General features: G+C 44.2%; 1 protein-coding gene across 14 annotated transcripts in view; it reads left to right on the top strand.

Moving 5' to 3' along the window:
• Positions 1 to 22,757: 22,757 nt before the first annotated feature.
• The window catches only part of LOC126947228 (glycogenin-2), a 53,625-nt gene continuing 50,411 nt past the window's right edge, over positions 22,758 to 25,971 (top strand). For 7 of the 14 annotated variants that reach the window (XR_007722969.1, XR_007722970.1, XM_050777939.1 and 4 more), the window contains exons 1-2: positions 22,784 to 22,813; positions 23,899 to 24,037. Coding sequence is in view for 12 of the 14 variants with exons in the window: in XM_050777939.1 (XP_050633896.1) it covers positions 24,031 to 24,037 (7 nt within the window). In the remaining 2 variants the exon portion in view is untranslated. The other 7 variants (XM_050777943.1, XM_050777941.1, XM_050777942.1 and 4 more) reach the window with 6 other exon arrangements.

A 25,971-nucleotide genomic window follows, 5' to 3' on the forward strand; every position in this document is an offset into this window, starting at 1 on the left:
TCTCTCCCAGGGGGCAGGGGGCAGCGGGCGGCAGCATCAGCCCTGGAGCAGGTTCGTGCGTTCAGTGACAGCACTCTTCCCCCCAACATGGCAGCCTCATTCATGGAGCAGCCTTGTGTCCCTCACCTATGCCATGCCACGTATTGGCCCAGCTGCTCAACCCAGTCTGAAGAAAGGCATGCATGGAAAGGGTGGCTATTTCAAATGGAAATGGTGATGTCTTCCTTTTTCCCTTTGGAAGTGTTGATTTTTGCCACATCAAGCTCCTTCTTCTTGTTCTTTGTGCAGGAGTACCAAAGCTCTGGGGTAATTTGCCATCGAGGCACTGAAGATGCATATGTGTAGTGTGTGCTTGGGTCTAGAGTTCCAGCATGCCTTTGAAAGCAGGCCTATCTGGCAATTTTTCGTTGAACAATATTTTTGCATGAGTGAGCGTTCTACATCTAAAAAGGCACAAAATAGTTTTGACATGTGCCTGTCATCCCAACTACTCAGGAGGCTGAGGCAGGAGGATCGCTTGAGCCCAGGAGTTCAAGACCAGCTTAGGCAACATAGTGACACCCCATCTCTAAAAAAATAAATCAGGCCAGGCGCGGTGGCTCGCCTCTGTAATCCACACACTTTGGGAGGCCGAGGCAAGTGGATCACCTGAGGTCAGGAGTTCGAGACCAGCCTGGCCAGCATGGTGAAACCCTGTCTCTACTAAAAATATAAAAAGTAGCTGGGTGTGATGGCATGGCCTGTAGTCCCAGCTACTTTGGAGGCTGAGGCAGGAGAATCACTTGAACCCAGGAGGAGGAGGTTGCAGTGAGCCGAGATCACACCACTGTATTCCAGACTGGGCGGCAGAGCAAGATTCCATCTCAAAAATAATAAGAAAAAATATTAATAAAATTAATTAAAAGGCATACACGAATTGACTTCAACAAACAAACAAAAATGCCACGGGCCTCGTCTGTGCAAATCCTGGCCTTGGATGTCTCCAGTGGTAAAATGTGGTTGACAAGCTTGGCTCTTTGTGAAAACAGAATTACTTCCTAAGGTGTTTTTTTTTTTTCGTTTTTGTTTTTTAATTAACTTTCTCTTTTTTTTTTCTGTGAGTACAAGGATGGGAAGGGATGTGATGGAGAAGTTACTAGATAGGTGCAAAAGTTATTGCAGTTTTTGTCATTACTTTCAATGGCAAAAATGGCAATAACTTTTGGACCAACCTAATATTTAAGCAGTTTTCCTGCAGCCGTGTTTTTCTCAGATGCGCTTTGCTTTTTCTCCACTCCTGCAGGCAATATGGTAGCAAAAATCGTGTCTCCCATCGTATCTGTGGTGGTGGTGACACTGCTGGGAGCAGCAGCCAGTTATTTCAAACTAAACAATGGGAGAAATTGTTTCAGGACCCGTGGTAAGTTTGGCTCTGAACATTATTTTCCTTGTTACTAAGCCTGATTTTTAAAAAAAATTACTTTCAGATGTCTGTCACTAGCAAGGTTATTTCTGGTTAAGTTCAATATACATAACTTGCCTAATCATGTGATTTTTTAACATTTATTTTTATTTTTTTTGAGACAGAGTTTCACTCTGTTGCCACGGCTGGAGTGCAGTGGCACGATCTCGGCTCATTGCAACCTCCGCCTCCCGGGTTCAAGAGATTCTCTTGCCTCAACCTCCTGAAGAGCTGGGACTACAGGCGGGCACCACCACGTCTGGCTACTTTTTGTATTTTTAGTAGAGATGGGGTTTCATCATGTTGGCCAGGCTGTTCTTGAACTCCTGACCTCAAGTGATCTGCCCGCCGTGGCCTCCCAAAGTTCTGGGATTACAGGCGTGAGCCACCGCACCTGGCCACCGATTGGGTTTTCCTGGTCAGGTGTAAGCTGTACCTTCCCCTAAACCTGGTTACAATGACACTGGCACATTATCTGCCTGATGTAAAAGAGGGGGAGAAAGAAAGGAAAGAAAAAGAAACAAACAAAAAAAATTACTAAGCTACATTGCAAGACTATAAGCATGGCGGTTGATTTAACTAGCCAAATACAGTTCTGTTCTGTTCTGTATTCAGTGACATTTTCGTCACAGGTGAGTCAGGAAAAATATCTGGGTTGAATGTGAATGTTTTCCACAGAACCCGACCCGCAAAGAAAACTACCGAATCACTAAATTTTAAGCCTCTTGATGGAATTCCAAAGCTGTGCTCAGACCATAGGGGAAAAGAAAGATCTGCTGTGGCTTCTTGGGTTTGAAGAATCACTGGGGATTTGAGAGCAGAGGATGCCCTAAAGAAATCTCTGAAACAACAGTCAGGGATTGTTTTGTAGACAAAAGAGTGACACAGATCTTTAACTGGGGGTCTCTGGAGGTTTGGTTTAAACCTCAGGCCACCCACATCAGAATCTGTCTGAAGTTTGCCCAGGGCCCTCTAAATCATACCTTCTTTGTGTCCCTAAAGGAAACCAGAAAGGGATGCCCATTCCTACGGTGTTTGCTTTAGGATTTGCATTTGGCCTCAAAAATCCTAAAACCTTCCCCTGCGCTCCCTCTGCTGGTAAATGGGCAGTATCAACCATTAGCTAATGAACCTCGGGGGTCAGCCTCCATCTACATTACACCCCGTCCTGAAATTTTGGGAGGAAACTGAGTTTCTGAAAAACAGTCTTATTTCCCTGGCAACCTGACAGCAGATTCTTGGGTTCAGTGACAACACTCTTTCACCAACATGGCAGCCATCATTAATGAGACACCACGTGTTAATTTCAGTAGTATTTGTGGCAGTGATTTGTAAGCCTTTGTTAACCAAGGGCTGAAACTGAGTGAGCAGAGAGAGGCACCCGTCTCCACAAGCACAAAATGTAAAGGCAGGGAACAGGGGACATCCACAAACTCAATAATCAAGGCAAATATATTTTAGTGCAATATTTTTAAAGGAAAATCATTGGACTGGGGGCCAGCTGAGTTTCTGAAATAGGTGTAGTTTTAAAAACGTGGACGATGCCTGCCCCATTTATCTGAGGTGGAAGCATGTTTTTGCTAAAGGGGTGTAATGTCTTGAAGCTCTTTCATGCCTTTTGGCTACCTGGTAAGTCTTTTGTCTACTTTCTCCATTGTACTTCAGTGATACCCTCACCAAGTATTCCCAAGCACCAAGTTTATCTTCCCTTCCCTTAAAGTTCCTGAGATCAGAAAGGAGGATGTAGACAGAGTGAGATGATGTTAGGGAGATCTCTTCAAGGTGAGCAGTGACATTTATGTGGATCCTGGGCCCATATCATCTTGCTGGCTGTAAAACCTTTATACTATCTAGGAAATATGTGTATGACAGCACTACGTAGGGGTTTGGTATCAAATGGGGCTCAGACCTCTGTGAACTTGACTCTAAGGTTCCAGGCTGCTGCTAATGGTACCCAGCTGTCCACCTATCCTTAGTTGGGCCAATAATTTTCTCTCTCTCCTAAAGGATGATGTGCATGGTATACTAACCATATCCATGGTGATGTGGTGCAGTGCACAACCTGTGGAACTGTATACATGCTGAGGCCATACACTGAAGCTTGCATACTTTGTAGAGAAAGAGTTGTAGTAAGGGAGCTACATAGATAGCAGCAGATGTCTGTCACTTGATGTGGACTTTTAAGAATCGTACTTTGCTTTTATTTTGTAAAGTGGAGCAAATGACAACACCACTTCAGAAGTTATAAAGACCAAGAAGGCCATATTAAAAAAAAAAATTCCTACAAATATTAGTTTTAACCAAAAAGAAAGTTACTCAATTCATTTAAGATCATCAAAATCCTTAACAAATGGCAAAATGTAAAAAACAATGTTTAGAAAACTAATATTTGTTTCCAGATATGATTTTAACAGTTTTTAAATATTTTCTATTTTTAATTTTTCCAGCTTTATTAAGGTACAGTTGACAAATAAACGTTGTATATATTTAAGATGTACAATTTCATTGCTGCATCATTTATTTGTTCTAATCTATTTCCTTCTGCTGAATGTAAAGCAAGTGTCATGTAGACAGCACATAGTTGGATCTTGGTTTTCTTTTTTTGAAGTAGATTTTTCATTCTTCTAGCTTTATTAAAGTATAATAGACAAATATTGTATATATTTAAGATGTGCAACTTCGTTTCTGCTTCATTTTTTTTCTGTTCTAATCTTCCTTCTGCTGAATCTAGAGCAAGAGTCTCTGTAACAGCATAGAATTGGATCTTGGTTTTCTTTTTCTTTAATAGACTTTTTTCCCCCCCACAATGACATTTGTTTCCAATCTGCCTTTCAGAACCAGAAAATGTCTGAAGACGTTGAGATCCCCTGATTACTTTGAGAAAAACAACTAAAACAAGAACGCTGTTTATCACTGTTGTGGAAATTTCCTTTTATTCTTGACACAATTTGATGACCTAAAGTGTGTTTTCTTCTGTGTGAAGTACGTGAGCTGCCTCACTAAGCATTCCCAACTCATTGGATGTGATGTGGTTATAGAGATAAATTAGGCAGCTAGACCCTGCATTCTAAAAAAGGATTGCTTGATCTGTTGCTTTGGCCATTCATTTGCACAAAGAGACTGGCTCTCTGTTCTGAGATCTTCAGCTACCTCGTGGTGCAATAACACACACATGCTTAACCATGTTGATGGCACAAAGCAGTGAGCAGTAGGGAGGCAGAGTATCTTGGTGGGGAGGGGATGCTATCAGCTTCTGGGAGATGGAGAATATCGTTGAGTTTCCAAAGATGCTGGGCCTGTGCTAAATTCTTCAGTGTTATAAAAAATCATTGAGCATTCATTATTGCGAATGAAGTGGGGATGCATTATTTCTGACACCCACAAGCAGGGTTTGAGCATCCTTTCAGCTTTGATGTATCTGCACATAAAATTATTATTACCTGAAGAAAATAAGGCTGCATTTTGAAATGCTAAGTGCAAAGCGACTGATGTTAAAACCATCTGGGGGAAATCTTGGGATACTTTTTCCTAGAAAATCACATGGTTTTGATATGTTTTGGCGGATAGGAGACAGAAATGGTGATTGTCAGGTGTTGAGTCCTTTTGTAGTATTTGTAGTCTTTGATACTCTGTAAGTACTGGTTCCTAAGGCAACAACATTGCATTCCTTGGTTTATACTTTTTCTATTCACCAGAGTAGGAAATCTTAAATCCTTAGGCATCCAAGAAGTATACTAGCTTTTTGCTTCTCTTTTAGAAATACTTGTGGGGAGAGAAAAAAGGATAGTTTGGGCATATTGGTATAGTTTGAGGAAACTAAGGTTAATGTTCATGTAACATTTAGACTTTGCCATAAATATCAGAACCAAAGATTGAGACATTCATGTAGAGTCTGGAATGTATATACGGGACCCATAAAAATTCCCAGTATACATGTTTTATGCTCACCAATATGAACTGGGGTCTTCAAAGAAAGAAGGTTGAAAGTGGAAAGCCCTTGAAAGAGCTCCCCAATTTGTAAAATATCTTTAATCATTCACGTTAGGGATCTCAGAGCTGTGGGTCTCAGATTGTGGATTCATGCATCCTTTGTGCAATTTGAAGATAGTCCGTATTTCCTATTTCAGTATTAGGTCCTGCAACACTTTTCAATTCTTGTAGAAGGTGTTTTCAGGAGTGGTGATGTCTGATGCTCAATTACTATTTTCTCTATAAGAGTTTCAGCGTAAGCTTAATTAAATTCTTGTGAAAAAGCCTCTGTGTTTTTAGTTGTATATACACACACATACCTACTTAAATGGAATCTAAACATTTTTAGCCTTTAATCCATTCCATTTTCTAAAACTGTCATAAACCATTTTTGATCATTTTAAATAAATGTAAAAGAAAAAATAACTGGATTTGATTATTGCATAGTTTTTTCTATATTTCACAAATGAATTTTATGAAATGGCTGTAGAAGTGGCCCCAAAATTATGAACCTTCATAGCTGTGAATAATATGCAACAAATCTCTTTTAAAGCTCAAGATAGATTATGAACATATGAAATACATAGAGTTACCTAATAATGAGATAAAATTCACCTGGGGGACAAGGATAATGTTCAACCTACTTAAAATGAAAATATTTGAATAATGACTGCTTGGGGGAACCTCTCTGAGGGGTCATGAGGATCACCTGTTGGCTATTCTGTTTTCATGCTGAGAAGGTGAGAATTGAACAGATGAGCAAAGCCTTGATAAAATGTCATCTCCATGTATTTTAGAGAAGGATAACCTTGATTGTACAGTTGACCCTTGAACAACACAGGGTGAACTGCATAGGTCCACCTATATGTGAATTTGCTTCTGGCTCCGCCATTACTGAGACAGCAGGACCAACCCTCTGTCTACTCAATGTGAAGCTGGTAAGGGTGAAGACCTTTATGGTGATCCACTTCCACTTAATAAATAGGAAACTCATTAATTTTAACTTCCTTATGATTTTCTTCATAACATTTTCTTTCCTCTAGCTTACTTTATTGTAATAATATGGTATGTAATACATATACAAAATACGTGTTCAACTGTTATCAGTAAGGCTTTCAGTCAACCAGTATGCTATGAGTAGTTAATTTTTTGGAGAGTCATAAGTTATACATGGGTTTTCAACTGTGCGGAGGGTCAGTTCCTCTCACTACCCCACCTGGTTCAAGGGTCAATTATATGGTGTTAAAAGCCACACTTGCCTCCTCTTTGTGGGGACCTGAATGTGTTTGGTGGTCAACGGATAAATATCTTTGTGTTGGAATGAAGAGAAGCCATGACTAATTTAGTAGGGTGAAGAGGAAAATCACAAACACGTGAGCTATATTTTTGTTTATTTTTTTCTACACAGGCTAAAAAATAACAACTTTTTTACCCACTATATGAAATTGTTCTAGTTGTATGGGAGAGGAAAGTATGATTCTGCTGATTTGCCTTTGACTACTGGCATTGGAATATCGAGTTACACACACACACACACACACACACACACACACACAAGCACAGTATTAACACACTGATACGTGTTGAATTATGTCCCCTCAAATTCGTATGTTGAAGTCCTAACCCCTGGCACCTCAGAATGTGGCCTTATTGAAAATAAGGCTCTTGCAGAGGTAACTAGTTTATTGAAATGAGGTCATACTGGAGTGAGGTGGGTCCCTAATCCTATATGCCTGGTGTCTTTATAAGAACGTGGGATCTGGACACAGGTAGTTACATAAGGAGAATGCTATGGAGTGATGTTACCACAAGCCAGAGAACTACCCAAAGCAAGGAGAGGACCCTGGAACAGATCCTTCCCTAGAGACTTCAGAGGGAGCATAGCCCTGCAGACACCCTGGTTTTGGACTTCTGGCCCCTAGAACTGTGCACGAAGAAACAAATGTCCATTGTTTAGGCCAATCAGTTTGCAATACGTTGCTATAGCCGCCCCGTGGAATGAATACATACATTAACACATGCTGTGTACATGTTTTTTTCCCCCTAATTTAAAAAAAAAAAAGAGATGGGGAATTCATTTAGCTTGCCTATAGAGGTAGTACGCAAGATTAGTCAGGGTTAAATTCCAGACTCTGACACTCAATTTATAGATTCACATCCTGGCTTCTCCATTTCAAGCTGTGCAAACTTAGGCAAGTTATACCACCTCTCTGGGCCATGGTTATCCCATGTCAGGGGAAAAAAGGGAGGTGTCCTAAGAAGATCTTCCTCTCCAAGATGTGTTGAGGATATAAGACTCAATGTGTGAAGGCTGGGCGCGGTGGCTCATGCCTGTAATCCCAGCACTTTGGGAGACCAAGGCGGGTGGATCACCTGAGGTCAGGAGTTTGAGACCAGCCTGGCCAGCATGGTGAAACCCCGTCTGTACCAAAAATACAAAGAATTAGCTGGACATGGTGGTGCACGCCTGTAATTCCAGCTACTCGGGAGGCTGGGGCACAAGAATCACTTGAACCCGGGAGGTTGAGTCTTCAGTAAGTGGAGATCACACCACTGCACTCCAGTCTGGGCGACAGAGTGAGACCCTGTCTCAAAGAAAACAAAAACAAACACAAAAACAAAACAAAACAAAACAAAGACAATTGTGAAAAGCATTCTAAGTGGTGCCTGGGAGGCAGTAAGGGCTGCCCAGGGGTTGGGGGAAAAAAAACAAGCTTTTCTTAGTGTAAATAAAATCAATCTCATTGAAATATATATGGCACTTCTTAGAATTGGCTCAGAAGCAACAAACATGAAAAAAAGCTCAACATAACATCACTGATCATTAGAGAAATGCAAATCAAAACCACAATGAGATACCATCTCACACCAGTCAGAATGGTGATTATTAAAAAGTCAAGAAACAACAGATGCTGGTGAGATTGTGGAGAAATAGAAACACTTTTACACTGTTGGTGGGAATGTAAACTAGTTCAACCATTGTGGAAGACGGTGTGGCAATTCCTCAAAGATCTAGAACCAGAAATACTATTTGACCCAGCAACCCCATTGCTGGGTATATACCCAAAGGAATATAAGCCATTCTATTACAAAGATACATGCACGTGTATGTTCATTGCAGCACTATTCACAATAGCAAAGATATAAAATCAACCTAACTGCCCATCAATAATATACTGGATAAATAATATATGGTACACACACACACACACGCACGCAGCTATATACTATGCACCTATATAAAGGAATGAGATCATGTCCTTTGGAGGGACATGGATGGAGCTGGAAGCCATTATCCTCAGCAAACTAATGCAAGAAGAGAAAACCAAACACTGCATGTTCTCACTTATAAGTGGGAGCTGAACAATGAGAACACACTGACACAGGGAGGGGAACAACACACACTGGGGCCTGTTGGCAGATGGAGTGTGGGGAGGGAGAGCATCAGGAAAAATAGCTAATGCATGCTGGGCTTAATACCTAGGTGGTGGGTTGATAGATGCAGCAAACCACCATGACACACGTTTACCTATGTAACAACCTGCACTTCCTGCACACGTACCCTGGAACTTAAAATAAAAATAAAAGAATTGGTTCAGAAGTCAAGACCATGAAGTCAAGACTGTTCAACCTAACTAAAAACACAGTCTTAGAGAATGCACACGTTGTCCACCCAAATCCCTTCTTTCTGTCTTAATAGTTTCAATAGTGCTATATTTCTGGTGTATGGAGCTGTGGTCATGGTTCCTCAGCTGAACTACATTTCCCAGCATTCCTTGTGGGTAGGTGAAGTCACATGACTGCACTCTGGCAAATGGTGAGTCACTTCTATTTCTGAAGATGAAAGATACTTTCATTATTTAACCAAAAATCATCTTCCAGCATGAGGAACATCACGGTGAGTCAGTCTTGCATTTGGAGAGAAATTACTGTCAGGACCCAGTAGGTCTAATGGAAGAACCCTTTCCCTGTGTTTTTTGCATGCAAAAAGTATCTGAGGGAATAATTTAAATTTAAATTTTTCTTGGGGATCCAGTTATCTATCCAGAGAATTCCTGGGAGCCCTGTGAGAACCTTTACACATCCCCCCAAACCTTGCTTTACTTGAACACCGAGAACATAAAGATATTTTTTGAAAACTTTAATTTCCCCCTCAATTTTTTTTTTTCTGATACATACATTTTCTTAAGTTAACCAAGCCCCCAAGTTTTCTCATTAAGTCTTCAAACAACATGACCTTTGTCCTCTCAGGATAATTGCTAAGAATCAGTAGTTCTTTCTGATATTTTTTGCTGGAAGAATTTTTGCTTGAATTCCACAGGCATTCAGCTCCCTGAATGCATAGATGATGTTTTGAGCTGCCTGGGGAAGATTCTCCTCCTTCTTTCCAGGATAAATTCACCTTAAATATTTGCTGATCATTCATTATATTGATGGGGGGAGTACAATTTACTAAGACTTTATGTTTCTGCAGACATTTTGGAATTTGACTTTCAAATTGTGTGTGTGTTTTCTGACATGCTCATTTTGGAGACTTTTCATATAATCTGTATGTGCAACTGTTATTTTATCCACTTTCAGATAATTATATGTGGATTTCGTTGCTTTTTCTTCCAGAGATTTTAAAGACTAATTTACCTTAACACATAAATCAGTTTCATCAACATTCCTTCTGATTTCTAGCACGTCTCCACCTTCTAATGCATTTATCTTCAATGACAAGGGCTCACCATCCACCGCATCATCTCCAAGAACAGCAGTCTGATCTGTCTTCAGCAAGTATTTTCTAATATTGTTTGTGTTTGTTCATTAAATTCACTCACTCTTTCTTTGCATCCATTGGCTTCTTGGGAAATCAGGTTTATGCATCTATGAAAATGGAAATTTTCATTCACACCATCTTTTATTGCCATCTTAAGTGAGACTCTTAAGTCTCATAGGTCTTTCCATGTTACTCATTGACGTATGTCATGTTGAAGTGTATTGTGATGGGGCCAGTGGATTTCAAATACCATCAAACTTTTTCCTCTCTAGTATTTCCAAACAATGACATTTCTTTTCACGCATGGACAGATATGGTCCTCCTCATTTTAACAGTTCTTCTTTAGGATTCCAATTCTAAAACCACCAGCAGCAAACGATGTAATTCTTTTCACCAAAAGCAAATTCTTGCTCTGAACCCATCAAAGTTTCCAGTACACACTATTTTCATACAGCCCTTGATTTTTTTTTTCAGTTAAGTTCATTTAGATGGTCAGAAATGTCAGTTAAGCGTCATTTGAAGGTAATAACTAACCTTGAAAAACTAGTGGCTTGGGTATAGATTTCCAAAAAAATTAGACTGGGCATAGTGGCTCACACCTGTAATCCCAGCACTTTGGGAGGCCTAGGTGAGAGGATTGCTTGAGTCTAGGAGTTCAAGACCAGCCTGGGCAACATAGTGAGACCCCATCTCTAGTAAAGATTAAAAAATTAGCTGGGCGTTGTAGTGCACACCTGTAGTCCCAGCTATGTGGGAGGATCACTTGAACTCAGAAATTCAAGACCATAGTGAACTGTGATAGCATCACTGCACTCCCGCTTGGGCAACAGAGTGAGACTGTCAAAAGAAGGAAGGAAGGAAGGAAGGAAGGAAGGAACGAAGAGAGGGAGGGAGGGAGGGAGGGACAGAGAGGGAGGGAGGGAGGGAGGAAGGAAGGAAGGAAGGAAGAGAGGGAGGAAGGAAGGAAGGAAGGAAGGAAGGAAGGAAGGAAATAAATTTGATTCTTTCCGCCCATAAACTTGTGATGAAGCACCAGTTTTGGAAAGCTGCCCTGCTTTGGTGGCAATAGCAGATGGCAAGATTCTGATACCTTCTACTATGAAGTTCAAAACAGTCAGAAGTGGGCAACTTGGTTTTTCTGAAATGTATCATTCTGATATCAGACTCAGGCCTAGAGGAAATTTTTTAATGCCTCTGACAGATCTAAAGCACATGTTCTGAGAGCACCATGCGAAAGCGGCCGCTGTCCTGTTCGCTTGGCTTCATTGATCCAAATCACAGGGTTGACGATTTTCCTTCAAATGGATACAGTGAGGGATCCTTCAAATGGATGCAGCTATATGAGGCATTTGAGTGAAGGTGATACTTGCTTCTTGACTGCACAGATGCCACTTTTTGCCTTTGAGGACTTGCTAAAGAGTTCAGACTTTTCCTCCTGTATGTTTTCTGTATGTTTTCTGTGCACAAGTCATGTTTTGTGGTGAGGACCATGGATTTTATTTCATTTTTTTCATAACCTTTCTATGCATATGAGACCTTGAGGCTGCAGAGAAAGAAATTATTGGGATAAACAAATCCAAATGGAAATAGGCTCATTAGTTTAGCTAAGGAGAACACTTCTGTTGTTTTAATGACGTTCAAGCTTTAATCACAGAATTTTCGTGCAAAAGAAAAACTACACATATTATATACGTGCGTGTGTGTGTATCTCCTGTAAAAATAGAAACAATATATTGTATTAAGGAGGCCTTATAGCTTCAGAAATTTTTTTCTTCAAATATTATTCTTAGGTCTGTAGTATGAAAGTTCTTTTAAAATAAACTGTACAACAATTTCACAAAATATTCAAAATAAAAAAGAGGGAGTGTAGGATATTAATTGCCACTAAATTTAATAATTAAAATACTAAACATTTTACGAAGGGATGACCACACTAAAATTCATATATACCCAAAGATCTTTTAAAAATTAGATTTTTCAGGCTGGGTACAGTGGCTCATGTCTATAATCCCAGCACTTTGGGAGGACAAGATGGGAGGATCACTTGAGGCCAGAGGTTGGAGACCAGCGTGGGCAACAGAGCAAGACCCCATCTCTACAAAAATTTTGTAAAAATTAGCTGGATGCAGTGGCGTGTGCCTATAGTCCTAACTACTTAGGAGGCTGAGGCAGGAAGATCACTTGAGCCCAGGAGTTCAAGACTGCAGTGAGCTGGGATTGTGCCACTGCATTCCAGCCTGAGGAACAGAGTGAGACCTTGTCTCTAAGAAAGAAAAAAAATTTTGAACATTACAAAAGCCTACAATCTTTTTGAAATTGATTACTTTAGTTAAATTCTTCTCCATTCAGTGTGATTTTAGAAGTAATCCTTTTACATCTGGAAAATGAAGAATAATTTATTATTTCGCCCAGAGAATGATAAATCGATCTATCAAAATACAGCAATCTAGAAAGCTAATAAATAATGTTCTAATTAGGAAGACCTACTGCCAGTAGGAGTAATAGATAATAACAATACTATTTGCTTATTCCTTTTATTTTAGTAGAAAAATAAGCTTTTAAAATAATTTATGTACTTATTTATTTATTTTTGAGATGGAGGCTCACTCTGTCACCTAGGCTGGAGTGCAGTGGCATGACCTTGGCTCACTGCAACCTCTGCCTCCGGGTTCAAGCGATTCTCCCTGCCTCAGCCTCCTGAGTAGCTGGGATTACAGGCACCTACCATCATGCCCAGGTAATTTTTGTATTTTTAGTAAAGATAGGGTTTTGCCATGTTGGCCAGGCTGGTCTTCAACTCCTGACCTCAGGTGATCCGCTCGCCTCAGCCTCCCAAAGTGCTGGGATTATAGGCGTGAGCCACTGTTCCCGGCCTTTTAAAATAATGTAAATACTTTACACATGTACATATAAAAATGGATGTTGGTTGGGTGTGGTGGTTCATACCTGTAATCCCAGCACTCTGGGAGGTCAAGGTGGGTGGGTCACTTGAGCCCTTGAGCTTTGGAGTTTGAGACCAAGCTTGGTGATACATGGAGACTCTGTCTCTACAAAAAATTTAAACATTAGCTGGGCATGGTAGTACATGCCTGTGGTCCTAGCTACTTGGGAGGCTGAGGCAGGAGAATCGCTCGAGCCTGGGATGTTGAAGCAGTAGTGAGCTCTGATTGCACCATTGCATTGAAGCCCAGGTGACAGAGCAAGACCCTGTCAAAAAAAAGGATGTCAGTGATAATGAGTTGTTTATAAAGATAGAATTAGAGTTCCAGGGATGACTGGGGAGGTCTAGTGTATTATAACCCCTACCATGTGCCCGTCAGGGACTGGTACTTAAAAGTCAAAACAGTAACTGCAGAATTTGAGAGGTGTATAAAGAGAGTCTCTCAAATAGTGCTTAGTCATTAGTTCAGCGATGGTCAGTTTGAGCATAGCTATAAAATTAGCTTATCACGGTGAAAAGTGTGTAAGCATCACTATCTTGTAGCATGTAGTTTCCCAGCAGGGCCATGCGACACCCAGTGGACATTTCTGAATTGTACATTCAAAAAAATGTTACCACTGGCTAAACGTTTTTTTCATTTAACATAAAAGTTAGTCTTGGGGGTGTCATTCAATGCCTTTTCTGCTTCCTTCAGAATTATAAAGGCTTCCGCCACAACTTTGATCTGAGCCCAGTTATGAACTTCATACAAAGCTGCAGAGAGGAGCCTGTGTCTGTTGAAGAAAGGCTCACGAGGTCCCATGGTAAGGGGAGAGGAGCTGGGGTAATGAGGAAGAAAGGCAGCTTTCCAGGGGCCGAGTCCAGAAGACCAGACTTGTCAGAGAATGGAACTAGCTTGCCCATCTCAGCCCACGAGAGAGTTTCACACCACGTGCTATTCTGGTTCCACACATTGAAGCACTTGGGTGACTTGGAATGGCCTCCATCTAAGCTGCATCTTCCCTCACAGTTCCAAATATAAATGCAATGCATTCCCTGGGTTCCTGCCAGCCGTTGTCATGTTTTTGCTTCACAGCTGTCTCCTCCCCGCCCCCCGTCCTGTTCATCTGCCCCTTGCTAAACAGGTATTCATGAAACGTGACTGCTTGTTTATGAATAGCTGGGATGTAGACATGACATATGGAAAGAGAAGCTGCCAATTTTTCCCCAACCAAAAGTGAAAACAGTGCTTGGACCTAACAAGCATAGAACGTTTGATCCCATAGCAGAGCTGGTGGGAAGGCTGGGGGCAAAATCTCACACTGTCCACCATTGGCTGTAGACCAAAGGGAGGCTGCAGGGAGGTGGGGCCATTTCAATCGCAGGTCCCCACCCACTATGAGCACTTCCTCACCCACATCCTCTGTTTTAATCTTTTCTCTCTATCTCTTATCAACTTCCAACATATGATAAAGTATCACCTTTTATTGTTTCTCTCCGGCTCCATCACCCGCTAGAATGCAACTGCTACAAAGGCATGGATTTGTCCCCAGTTTCCAGAAACATGACTGGCATGTAGTAGATGCTCATTAAAGACTTATTTATTTATTCATTGAGACAATGTCTTGCTCTGTTGTCCAGGCTGGAGTGCTGCGGTGTGATCATGGTTCACTGCAGCCTCAAACTCCTGGGCTCCAAAGATCTTGTCACCTTAGCTTTCTGAGTGGCTGGGATGACAGGCATGTCCTACCATCCCTGGCTAATTTATTTGTTGTTTTTGTAGAGATGGGGTCTCACTGTGCTTCCCAGGCTGGTTTCGAACTCCTAGGCTCTAGTGATTTTCCCACCTTGGCCTCCCAAATTGCTGGGATTACAGACTTGAGCCACCACGCCTGGCCCTGAAGACTTATTAAACACACGGGAAAATGAATGAGTGAAGCCCTCGTTCAGGCCACAACTTTAATAATATTAAAGAGGAGATATTTTCTTTTGGTATTCTAGCTAAAGACTTTTCGGATGAGATGGATAAGGATATTAACAAATGTGTTTTTTAAAAAATATATATATACATATTACGAAATAAAACATCCGGAAGACCTCCATAACTCAAGGAACCAATATTCTACAAATGACCCCTGTGTGAAGTGGCAGAATCATGAATGGGTAAAAGGTTTGTCTGAAGCTTAAGATAAACCTGTGGGTTTTAAATTTATAGACTTTAAAAATTCAGTGATAGGATTTCAGATTCCACACTACCTTATCTTTGAGAAGCTAATGATGATCAAGTTTTGTCATCGAAGGAGAACATTCACAGTGATTTGAAAAGATGGCTAAAATGCTTTTTCTAACTATATATCGTCATGAGGTTATATTTTCTTCATCTACTTTAACCTACTTTAACCTGAACAACGTAAGGAATGTTGATCTGAGAAACTGGTCATCTCCTCATAAGTCAGATATTAACATGATTTGTAAACATGTGAAACAGTACTCTTCCCCTATGAAAATTTTTCCGTTTGAAAAAATACATCCCATTTTTCATAAAATTACATTATTTAAAATGTACTGGATTTATCTTTAAAATTATTAATTAGTCAAAAACTTCATTTTAATTTCAGAAAATATAGAAATGTTAATTTTAATTTATTACAGCATTAAATTTAATGCAATGTAATTTAATTACAGAACATATAGACATTTACAATGCACAAAAACAAAAGGCCCTTAATCATTGTTAAGAGGGCAAAAGAGGCAGGGCACGATGGCTCATGCCTGTAATCCCAGCACTTTGGGAGGCTGAGGCAGGTGGGTCACCTGAGGTCAGGAGTTTGAGACCAGCCTGGCCAACATGGTGAAACCCTGTCTCTACTAAAAATACAAAAATTAGCCATGTGTGGTGGCACATGCCTGTAGTCCCAGCTACTCGGGAGGCTAAGATAGGAGAATTGCTTGAACCTGGGAGGTGGAGGCTGCAGTGAGCTGAGATCGTGCCACTACACTCTAGTCTGGGCAAGACAGAGTGAGACTCTGTCTCAAAACAAAACAAAAAAAGAGGGCAAAGGAATCCTGTGACCAACACGTTTCACAATTTCTGCTTGATTTTATAAGTGATGGCACTTTTCCCCTGAAATCTCTGCAGTTTTATAAATCTCCCTCCCTATCTGACTGCCTCAATCCTTTTCTCTCTGCCAACTCAAAATGGTTGAGGCAATAGAGACAGCATCCGTAACAAGATGTACTTAGATTCAGGACCTCTGGGCTGGGTCAATTTGAGGGCTTAACAATGTCCTCCAGTAGCCAGGTTCTCTGTGTCTTGCAGTCCTGTGTTTCATGAGTCATCAGCCCATTTCACTCATGGCAGAAGATGGCTGCTGTACCTCCAGCCATCACAGCCTTATCCACTAATATATGTAAGCCCAATTAAGATCATTTCCTCCCAGATTTTCTCTTTTAAGAGCAAAGACATCCTTTCAGGGCTCACCCCCAATTCCTCATCCCTGATTTACACACAGCCCCTAACTAAAAGTAATCAGGTGTAGCCAGGCATGGCGGCTCACACCTGTAATTCCAACACTTTGGGAGGCTGACTCAGGAGGACCACCTAAGGTCAGGAGTTCAAGACCAACCTGGCCAACATGGTGAAACCCTGTCTCTACTAAAAATACAAAATTAGCCAGGCATGGTGGTGGGCACCTGTAATCCCAGCTACTTGGGAGGCTGAGGCAGGAGAATCGCTTGAACCCAGGAAGTGGAGGTTGCAGTGAGCCAAGATCATGCCATTTCACTCCAGCCTGGTCGACAGAGTGAGACTCCCTCTCAAAAAAAAAAAATAATAATAATAAAATAAAAAAGGAAAAGAAAAATAAAAAAGCATGAGAAAGCATGAAGGAACCCTGGGAAAAAATACAGGCTCTGCCAACAATAAGGAAAAATGATGGTTGACTGGGAAGCCAGTAGCACGTGCTGCCCATCATTTGCTTATTTTGTGTCAAGTTGTTTGCCAATGTAGTTCTTTATATATTATATATTATTATGTTAATCTTTACCAAAATATAAAATATTGAGATGTAATTGCAATTGTGACCCACACACATACATGTAGATGCATGTTCTGTGTATCGCAAATGTGTTCTCTCATTCTGTACTTGTCTTCAGTTCTTAGAAACTTTGTTACAATCATGTTGTGCAATCAAATAGCTTGGCACAAACATCTGTTTTGTTCCTTCTGAGTTTGATTTTTGTTGTTGTTGTTTGAGACAGAGTCTTGCTCTGTCACCCAGGCAGGAGTGCCGATCATGGCTTACTGCAGCCTTGAACTCACAGGCTCAAGCAATCCTCCCATCTTAGTCTTCTGAGTAGCTGGGACTACAGGCGTGTACCAACACTCTCGGCTAATTTTTTAAAAAAGTTTTTGTAAAGTCGGAGGGATCTCACTGTATTGGCCAGGCTGTTCTTGAACTCCTGAGCTCACGTAATCCTCCTGCCTTTACCTCCCAAAGTGCTGGGATGGCAGGCATGAGCCACCATGCCCAGCTGCCTGCTGGGTTTCAATCCTTCCTTTCCCAGCACGCATGTAACTTTAAGAAGGTCTTGTAACTAACTCTCCAATAAAATTGTCCTGGGCATATAAATGTCTTGACGTTTTCTTCTAATGCCTCCCTAGGAAAACTGGCACACACCTGTTCCCAGCAACAGGGAGGAGAGAAAGGTTTACTCCGAATGCACCCACGACAAAACTCCCCTGCTGCCAAGCTCTCCGTGGCTTCCTGGAGACCAACACACACAGGAACAGAAGCCCGGCAACCCCCAGGGGAAGATGCCTCCTCCGGGTTTAAAAACGGAGCTACCCTTTTGCCCGGGGATCATGAGCGTTGCCTTGTGACTTAGTGCCTTATACTCTGCTTTCAGAGCACCAGTTCTCAGTGGAACGGGAGAAACAGGCGGGTGACGAGGGTGGGGTGATTTATGGGACAGAGAATGGTGCAACACCTATGCTTGTTTGTGTTGGGAGACAGAGGCCTCCTGCATGCCCGAAACATGTTGTTTAAACATCCCTGCAGTTGCGCCAATGTCTTTTTCTCTCTGGCTGTTTCAGCCCTTTTCTATCTCTACCAAATCCATGCTCCCCCCTCTCCAGCCCTCCTGTCTCCAGCTACCCTCCCCAGCGCCCTCAAATCTCGGAACTGCAAGCAGTGCGTCTCAAGCCTGGCTGTGCGTCTCAAGCCTGGCTGTGCGTTAGGAACTCCTGGAGGCCTGGTTCACGTAGCTGGGTCGGGGGAAGCCCTGGGACGCAGGGTTCTGATTTCAGAGTTCAGATGCCTAAGAATGTGCATGACACAGTTTCCCAGGTGATGCTGATGCTGCCGGACCAGGACTGAGCCTGCACATCTCACCCCGAATTCAAAATCAAAAGATGGGGTGAGGGTTCTCAGCAAAACGCAGCCTGAGATTCTATTTTGGGGACCGCTGTTCCAGAGAGAAGCGCAGTGCCCCTGACACTTGGTGGGTGGGGCCCAGGGACGCTGCTCAACACCCTGCAGGGCACAGGACGCCCCCAACAGACAGTCATTCAACTTAAATATTAATAGTGATAAAGTTGAGAAAGACTCTATCTATTGTCTATCTATGTATCCATCTATCCACCCATTCATCTATCATCATCATTTATCTATTACCTATGTATCATTTCTCTATTACCTGTCTATACATCTAGCCATCCATCATCCATCTATCATCATTATTTATCTATTATCCGTCATTTATCTAATATCTGTCTTCCTATCTATGTATCTATCATCATCATCATCATCATCAATCTCTTATCTATCTGTTTATCATCTATCTCCATCTATGTGTCTATGTATCTGTATATCTATCATCTATTTATCACCTATTTCTCCATCCTATCTATCATCTATCTGTCCATCCATCCTATCTCATCTATCATCTACCTATGTATCATCTATCATGTGTCTACTGATCTATTTATCTATCCATTATCTATCTATTTATTTATCATTTATCTAAACAGTGACTCACAGTCGCAGACTGATTCTGCCCCTGCCCCCACCAGGGGACACTGTGCAATGTTTGAGGTCAGTTTTAATTGTCATTACTGGAAAGTGTGCTAATGGCATCTGGCAGATGGAGCCCAGGGACACTGCTCAATACCCCACAGTGCACAGGACGGGCCCACCACCGAGAATCCCGCCCTGAATGCCACAAACGCCTTGGTGAAAAACTCCAGGAGTAACTTCCATCCAACGTTGGGAAAGGGATCAGGTTGACAATCACATCATTCTGAACAGTCCAGGAGGCAGGAGCTGTCTGAGTCATTTGTAAATGCACCTCTCATTAGAACACTCGTAAGACCCTTTCCCGTAGGAGGATCCTCCCTTACCCAGAGCAAGATCACAGCACTCCACGGTTTCCCTGCTGGAGCAATGAGAAGCCAACACAGGCCCCATGGAACGAGTTGGCAGCACGAGGCTGTGCAGACATCTGGCAACTATTGGAGCCAACAAGGAGAAAGCATAGAAGCTGGGAAAGTCTCCCCTTCCTTGCACAAGAACTGAGACTTCCTTGGAGGAGCCAGCTTCATCCTGGCATTTCTCTTCTTCGGGGCTGGCATCCAGAGGATAGAAAACTGAGGTCGTACTGGCAAAGGGGGCTCCGCCGGGGCACTTCTCGGCTCCTAAGGATTTCCCCAATGACTCGGAGGCTGGACAGATTTAAAAGTGGACCCCCTATGGAAAATGGTACAGAGATTTCTCAAAGAACTAAAATTTTACCTACCAGTTGATCTAACAGTTCCACTACTGGGTATTCACCCAAAGGAAAACAAGTCATTATGTCAAAAAGACACACCATGCACAATAGCAAAGATATGGAGTCAACCCAGGTGCTCATCAACAGGTGATTGGATACAGAAAATGTGATTTATGTGTACAATGGAACCGTATTCAGCCATGCAAAAGAATGAAATTCGATCTTTTGCAGCAACATGGATGAAACTGGAGGCCATTATCTTAAGTCATTATCATACTGAGAAAAAGAACGTCAATTACCACATGTTCTCACTCTAAGTGGGAGCTAAATAATATGTCCACATGGACATAGCGAGTGGATTAATAGACGTTGGAGATACAGAAGGGTGAGAGAGTGGGAGGATGGTGGAGAATGAGAAATTACTTAATAGGTACCATGTACACTATTCAGGTGATGCTTACCCTGGAAACCCAGACTTCACCACAACTCAGTCTATCTATGTAACAAAATTGCACTTTACCCCATACATTTACACAAATAAAATAAATCAGTAAAATTTGATATGTAAACCTGTTTAATACAAACGAATGCAGAAAAAAATGTTGTAATAACATAAAAAATAAATAAAGGTGCCCTCTTGATGCTTACTATGCCTGCAGATATCTCACAAAGCCCCAGTAGCCGCGAGGAAAATCCTTGCATGCAGCCTGCTGGATGGAGGTCAGAGACAGCCTCCACTGTTTATTTACAGCTCTGGGTCCATCTATGAAGTAGAGCTAAAAACACCACCGATACCTGTCCCCAAGGCTGAGCTGATGCAGGAACAGCCCTCAGCACAGTGCCTGGTATCCACAGACCATCGATCATCCTAGGTATTAATCTAGATCAGGAAGTCCTGACTGTAGCTTGCATTGATCGCCATTGACAGTTTCGGCAAGAATCTGGGTTCCTTTGCCGTCGCTTTCTGATGGTCACGTGAAGGCTTTTCTTCTCCAAGTAAGTTCACTCATTCAACTCATGCACTCATACATGCATGCATTCACACATTCATTCACTCATTCAACTCATACATGCATGCATTCACACACTTATTCATTCAACTCATGCACTCATCCATGCATGCATTCACGCATTCATTCACTCATTCAACTCATACATGCATGCATTCACACACTTATTCATTCAACTCATGCACTCATACATGCATGCACTCACACAATCATCCCTCATTCAACTCATGTATTCATACATGCATGCATTCACGCATTCATTCACTCACTCAACTCATACATGCATGTATTCACGCATTCATTCACTCATTCAACTCATACATGCATGCATTCACGCATTCATTCACTCATTCAACTCATACATGCATGCATTCACACACTTATTCATTCAACTCATGCACTCATACATGCATGCACTCACACAATCATCCCTCATTCAACTCATGTATTCATACATGCATGCATTCACACATTCATTGATTCATTCACTGAATTCACTCATACATGCATGCACACTTTCACTTATTCATTCATTCATCTCTTAACTTGTCCATGCATTCAATTCATTCGTTCACTCATACATAATACATTAATTCATGAAGTGTTTGCAATCTTCACTCATGTGCGTGCATTAACACACATGCTAGTTTGTTCAGCTCATTCGTGTACTCATACATATTTATTCACTCATTCATTCATCCACATATTCACACTTGTCATGTATTCTGTTCATTCACTCACACACACACATTCATTCCTGTATAAATGCATGCCTTCATGTGCTCATTCAATCCTGCATGCATGAATTCACTCACTCACTCATGCAGGCATGAACTCACCTGCTCACTCATTCATGCACTCATGCATACACGAATTCACTTGTTTACTCACTCATACATGCACTTATACATGCATGAATTCACTTCTTAAGTCATTCATGCGCTCAATCACGTATGAATTCACTTGTTCACTCATTCATGCACTCACTCATGCAGGCATGAATTCACCTTCCACTCATTCATGCACTATGCATGCATGAATTCACTTGTTCACTCAATCATTCATGCATTCAACTCATTCATTCACTCATTCATAGATTCATGCCTTCATTCATGCATGCATGCATTCACCTGGTTTTTCCACACAGTCACACCTCCATTCATGCATATATCTCTAAATTCATTCACACATGCATTGGCTCATTCATGCCTTCAACTCGTGCATTCACGTGTGAATGCATTCATTCCCTCCTTGGCACAAACATTGATTCACTGGTTCATCCATTTCCTGGCACGCTCATTCATGAGTAGTTGTTTGTTCATTCACGCCTCACATGTACTCACGCATACATGCACTCACGCATACATGCACTCACGACATGCGTACAGCCAGTCACTCGCTCGCTATGCATTCAACAGCTGAGATCTGAAACACTCATTTATTCTCTCTTTCGTGCACTCATTCATTCATTCATTTATGCGTGCAAGTATGCGCACGTGCATTTTTTATGCATTCAACAAGATCGCGTATGAGCCCTGCCTTCTCCCTCTGGGAGGCTTCCAGAGCGGCCTCCACTCTGGCTGCGCGCTGGCCTTGGGCCCGGGGCCTTAAGTCATCGTAAACATTTACTTTGGGGCCGGCTGATTAAAGGTTAAATGTCCAAACCTAGAAACCGCCGACTGCCGAGGGGGCCGCGGCGGGCGAGAGGCGGGGCGCGGGCGTGGATCACAGCCCCTGGCAGTTCCCGGGTCTCTCTCCCCGGCAGCCGGGGCTGGGCACCAGGCGGCGCGCGGGCTTGCCGGCAGGGGCTGCAGGGCGGAGGAGAGGACCCGCGCCCGCGGGGGCTGGGCGGAGGCGGGGCCGGGCTTCGGGACAGAGGCCAATCGCTGCCCTCGGGGCCTCCAGCGCCGGCCCTGGGCCGAGGCAGGCAGAGCGCGGAAGAGGTGCGACGGGCTGTAGTGGGGTGAAGGGGACCGTGGGCAGTGGAGGAGGCCCGGGCGCGGCGGGGGGCCGGGGAGCGCAGAGACTGCCCGAACGCCTAGGAGGTCTGGCGGGTGGGTGGTGTACAGTGGGGCGGGGGCGGAACCCAGAGGCCGGGGCTGGGGGCTGGGGGAGGGGCGCCGGCCTGGAGTGCAGAGGAGGGGCGAGGGGCGCGGGGGGCTGGAGGTCAGAGGTTGGCCAAGCGCGAAGGAGGGGAGGGGTGCGGGGCGCGGGGGTAGGCCAGGGGCATTTAGGGGTGAGTGCGCCGAGCCGGGGCACCGAGTACTGGGGAATACAGGCCGTCCAGGGCGCGGCGGGGCGTGGGGAGACGGGAGGCTGCCCCAGTATGGAGGACAGACGGGGGCGGGGGCTTAGGGCTGGGAGGCTTGGGGTGGGGGACGCGGACCCAAGGCAGAGGCTGCGGGAGCGCGCGGTAAGGGAGAGGTGCAGGGCGTGGAGGGGCCTCGGGGGCGCTTGGGGAGGATGGGCTGCAGGCCGGGACGGGGAGGAGCAGCGGCGAGAGGCGCAGGGGTGGGCGGGGGCGGCACTGGGGTGACGGGTGAGGGGGCACCTGGCCAGGGTGCGCGGGCAGAGGCAGCCCAAGCTCGGAAGAGGTGCAGATACTAGGGTCCGGGAGCGCAGGGGTGGGCCGGGGAGTGGAGAGGGGTGACCAGGGGGCGCCAGCTGGAGTGGGGGATGAGGGTGCCCAGAACTCCAAGCAGGTGCGTGGGGCGGCGGGCAGCTGCTGACACCGCTGAGGTCGGGTGGTGTCCCAGGGACGGTGTCGTTGCTGGGCGCATGGGTGTTAAGAGGCAGCGGGGTCGCAGGTGACTGCGAGGAGGACAGGGGGTCAAGGGGCCCTTGACCAGAGGGCAGGAAACTCACCTGGAGCGCCAAGGAGGAAGTGCGGGGCGTGGGGGTCGCGGGGGCATCGTGGGAGGCCGGGGCCCCGTGGGGCGCAGGTGACATGGAGTGGGTAGGAGGCCGGGGGTGACACCGGCGGGGCCTGCAGCTGAGGGTGTCGAGACTGCCACGCTGTCGCCCCCAGGCCTGGAAATCGACGCGGATTCCTGGAGACGGCGCCTCTGCTCCGAGAGTTCGTTCGTGGCGAGGAAGTCCACCCACTGCTCCCGGGCGCAGTTCTGCCGGTCCGCGCCCTCTGCGCGCTGCGCCGCGGACCATGTCGGGTGAGTAGCTCAGGCTCCTTCAGTTCAGCCTGCCTATTCTTACTGGCTTGGGAGAGAGATTGGTCTGCACTGGGGAGAACCCCACGTTGACCGCAGGATTGCCCCAAACTCCGAGTCTCCCCCTCACTGCCTCGCCCAGGTCTCTCTCTGGGGCTGGAGGGAATGGCCAGTCCGAGGCTGCTGGAGACATCAGCCTCAGCTGCTGGGAGGGGGTGATTTACAGTAAGTGAAGGGGGCCTTGGGATTTCACCAGTTTCCTTTTGTAAAATGCAGTCCTGAAAGTTTCAATGGGCTTGTTTCTTGGGAATAGCATTGAACTGCCTGAGACTGTCACTGCCTGGAAGGCCGATGGGAAGAAGTCTGTTCTCCTGAAACGGCCCTAAAGCTCTGGGAAGAGGCTGCCTTGAGTTCTGAGAGTTCAGACCACCGGTTTAATTTCTGTTTCCAGTACAGATGCAGGGATGGCCCAGCTTGGTGGCTCAGGCCTGTAATCGCAGCACTTTGGGAAGCTGAGGCAGGAGGACTGCTTGAGGCCAGGAGTTGGAGACCATCCTGGGCAACATAGGGAGACCACATCTCTAGGAAAAAAAATTTAAAATTTAGCTGGGCGTTGAGGCAACTGCCTGTAGTCCCAGCTACTAGGGAAGCTGAGGTGGGAGGGTCCTGAGCCCAGGAGTTCCAGGTGGCAGTGAGCTATGATTGCACCACTGCACTCCAGCCTGGGTGACAGAGTGGGACCCCGTGTCTAAAAAACAACAACAACAACAAAATAAGAATCCAGGTTAATCCTCCTGCAGGCAAAGGGCTGGCTGGCAGGAATGGCAGGAAAGGCCTGCCCCCCAAGGACCGGTGAGCCCCATCTCCCAGCCCTTGGGTTTTGTGGACATCAGATAGACCAGTTGACTTAAGAGGCCTAGATATGTGAACATAAGGTGTAACCTCATCCCATAAGAAAGATACTGCTTCTATTTTTTATCATTAAATCATCAAGACACCTCCTTCTTGTACCAGATCACACTGGATCATTCATGAGTGCATTTTATGTATTTTTTTTAAAATGTATACTTTTTAAAATTTTGTAGAGACAGGGTCTTGCTATGTTGCCCAGGCTGGTCTTGAACTTCTAGGCTCAAGCAGTCCTCCTCCTTTAGCCTCTCAAAGTGCTGGGTTTACAGGCACGAGCCACTGCGCCTGGCCATGAGTGCAATTTAAAACACACAAACAAAACAGATTACTTTTTTATTCAGAGGAGAGATTTGGTAAATCACAGAGATGCTTTTATCCTGTTTTTTCCCACTCTGGACTTAGAGAGGAAAATTGTCGGGGCAGGAATCTTAAGGATGTTTTCACGAGGTGTACTGGAAGCGTCCGTTCCAAGGAATGGTAGAAAAGATTCTCTGTTCTCGGGACGCGTTTGGAGCTCTCTGAAGTGAAAGCCACACGTTTCCCCAAGCCTGCTAGGGTCTGTATAATAGCAGCATTCAAGACAGACATTCGCATACATCTTGGTCAGCCTCGTGCCAGAAGAGAAGACTCGACTCTTTGCAGAAAACAAAAACCACCTTTGAGTAGAAAAGGGCTGAGAAGGAAGCTGCTAAGGTTATTTTGAGGGGTGATCAGAAGATTCCTTGAGTGGAGGGGGGCAAGCAAGGGGTAGAAAGAAACTGTTGTCACAGATTCATAAAATTCTCAGCCACTACAATCTCCAGGCTGGACCTGATTTTGTGACAGTGTCTCCTTTTTGTGGGCTGTAGTGCAGTGACAGGTTTTCTTGCTGTTTTTCCCCTCCGTGCTGTTGCTGAAAGTGTCCGCCGCAGAGGCACGTGGAGTGGAGACTCCCTCTTTGAATGCAGTAGCATTGGATAATTGTGGATGTTCTCTGGCGCCGCACCAGGACTTGATCACCAGTTGTTTCTTCAAGGCAAGGCGATGTG

Source organism: Macaca thibetana, chromosome Y (assembly GCF_024542745.1).
Source record: "Macaca thibetana thibetana isolate TM-01 chromosome Y, ASM2454274v1, whole genome shotgun sequence".
Classification (NCBI taxonomy): Eukaryota; Metazoa; Chordata; class Mammalia; order Primates; family Cercopithecidae; genus Macaca; species Macaca thibetana.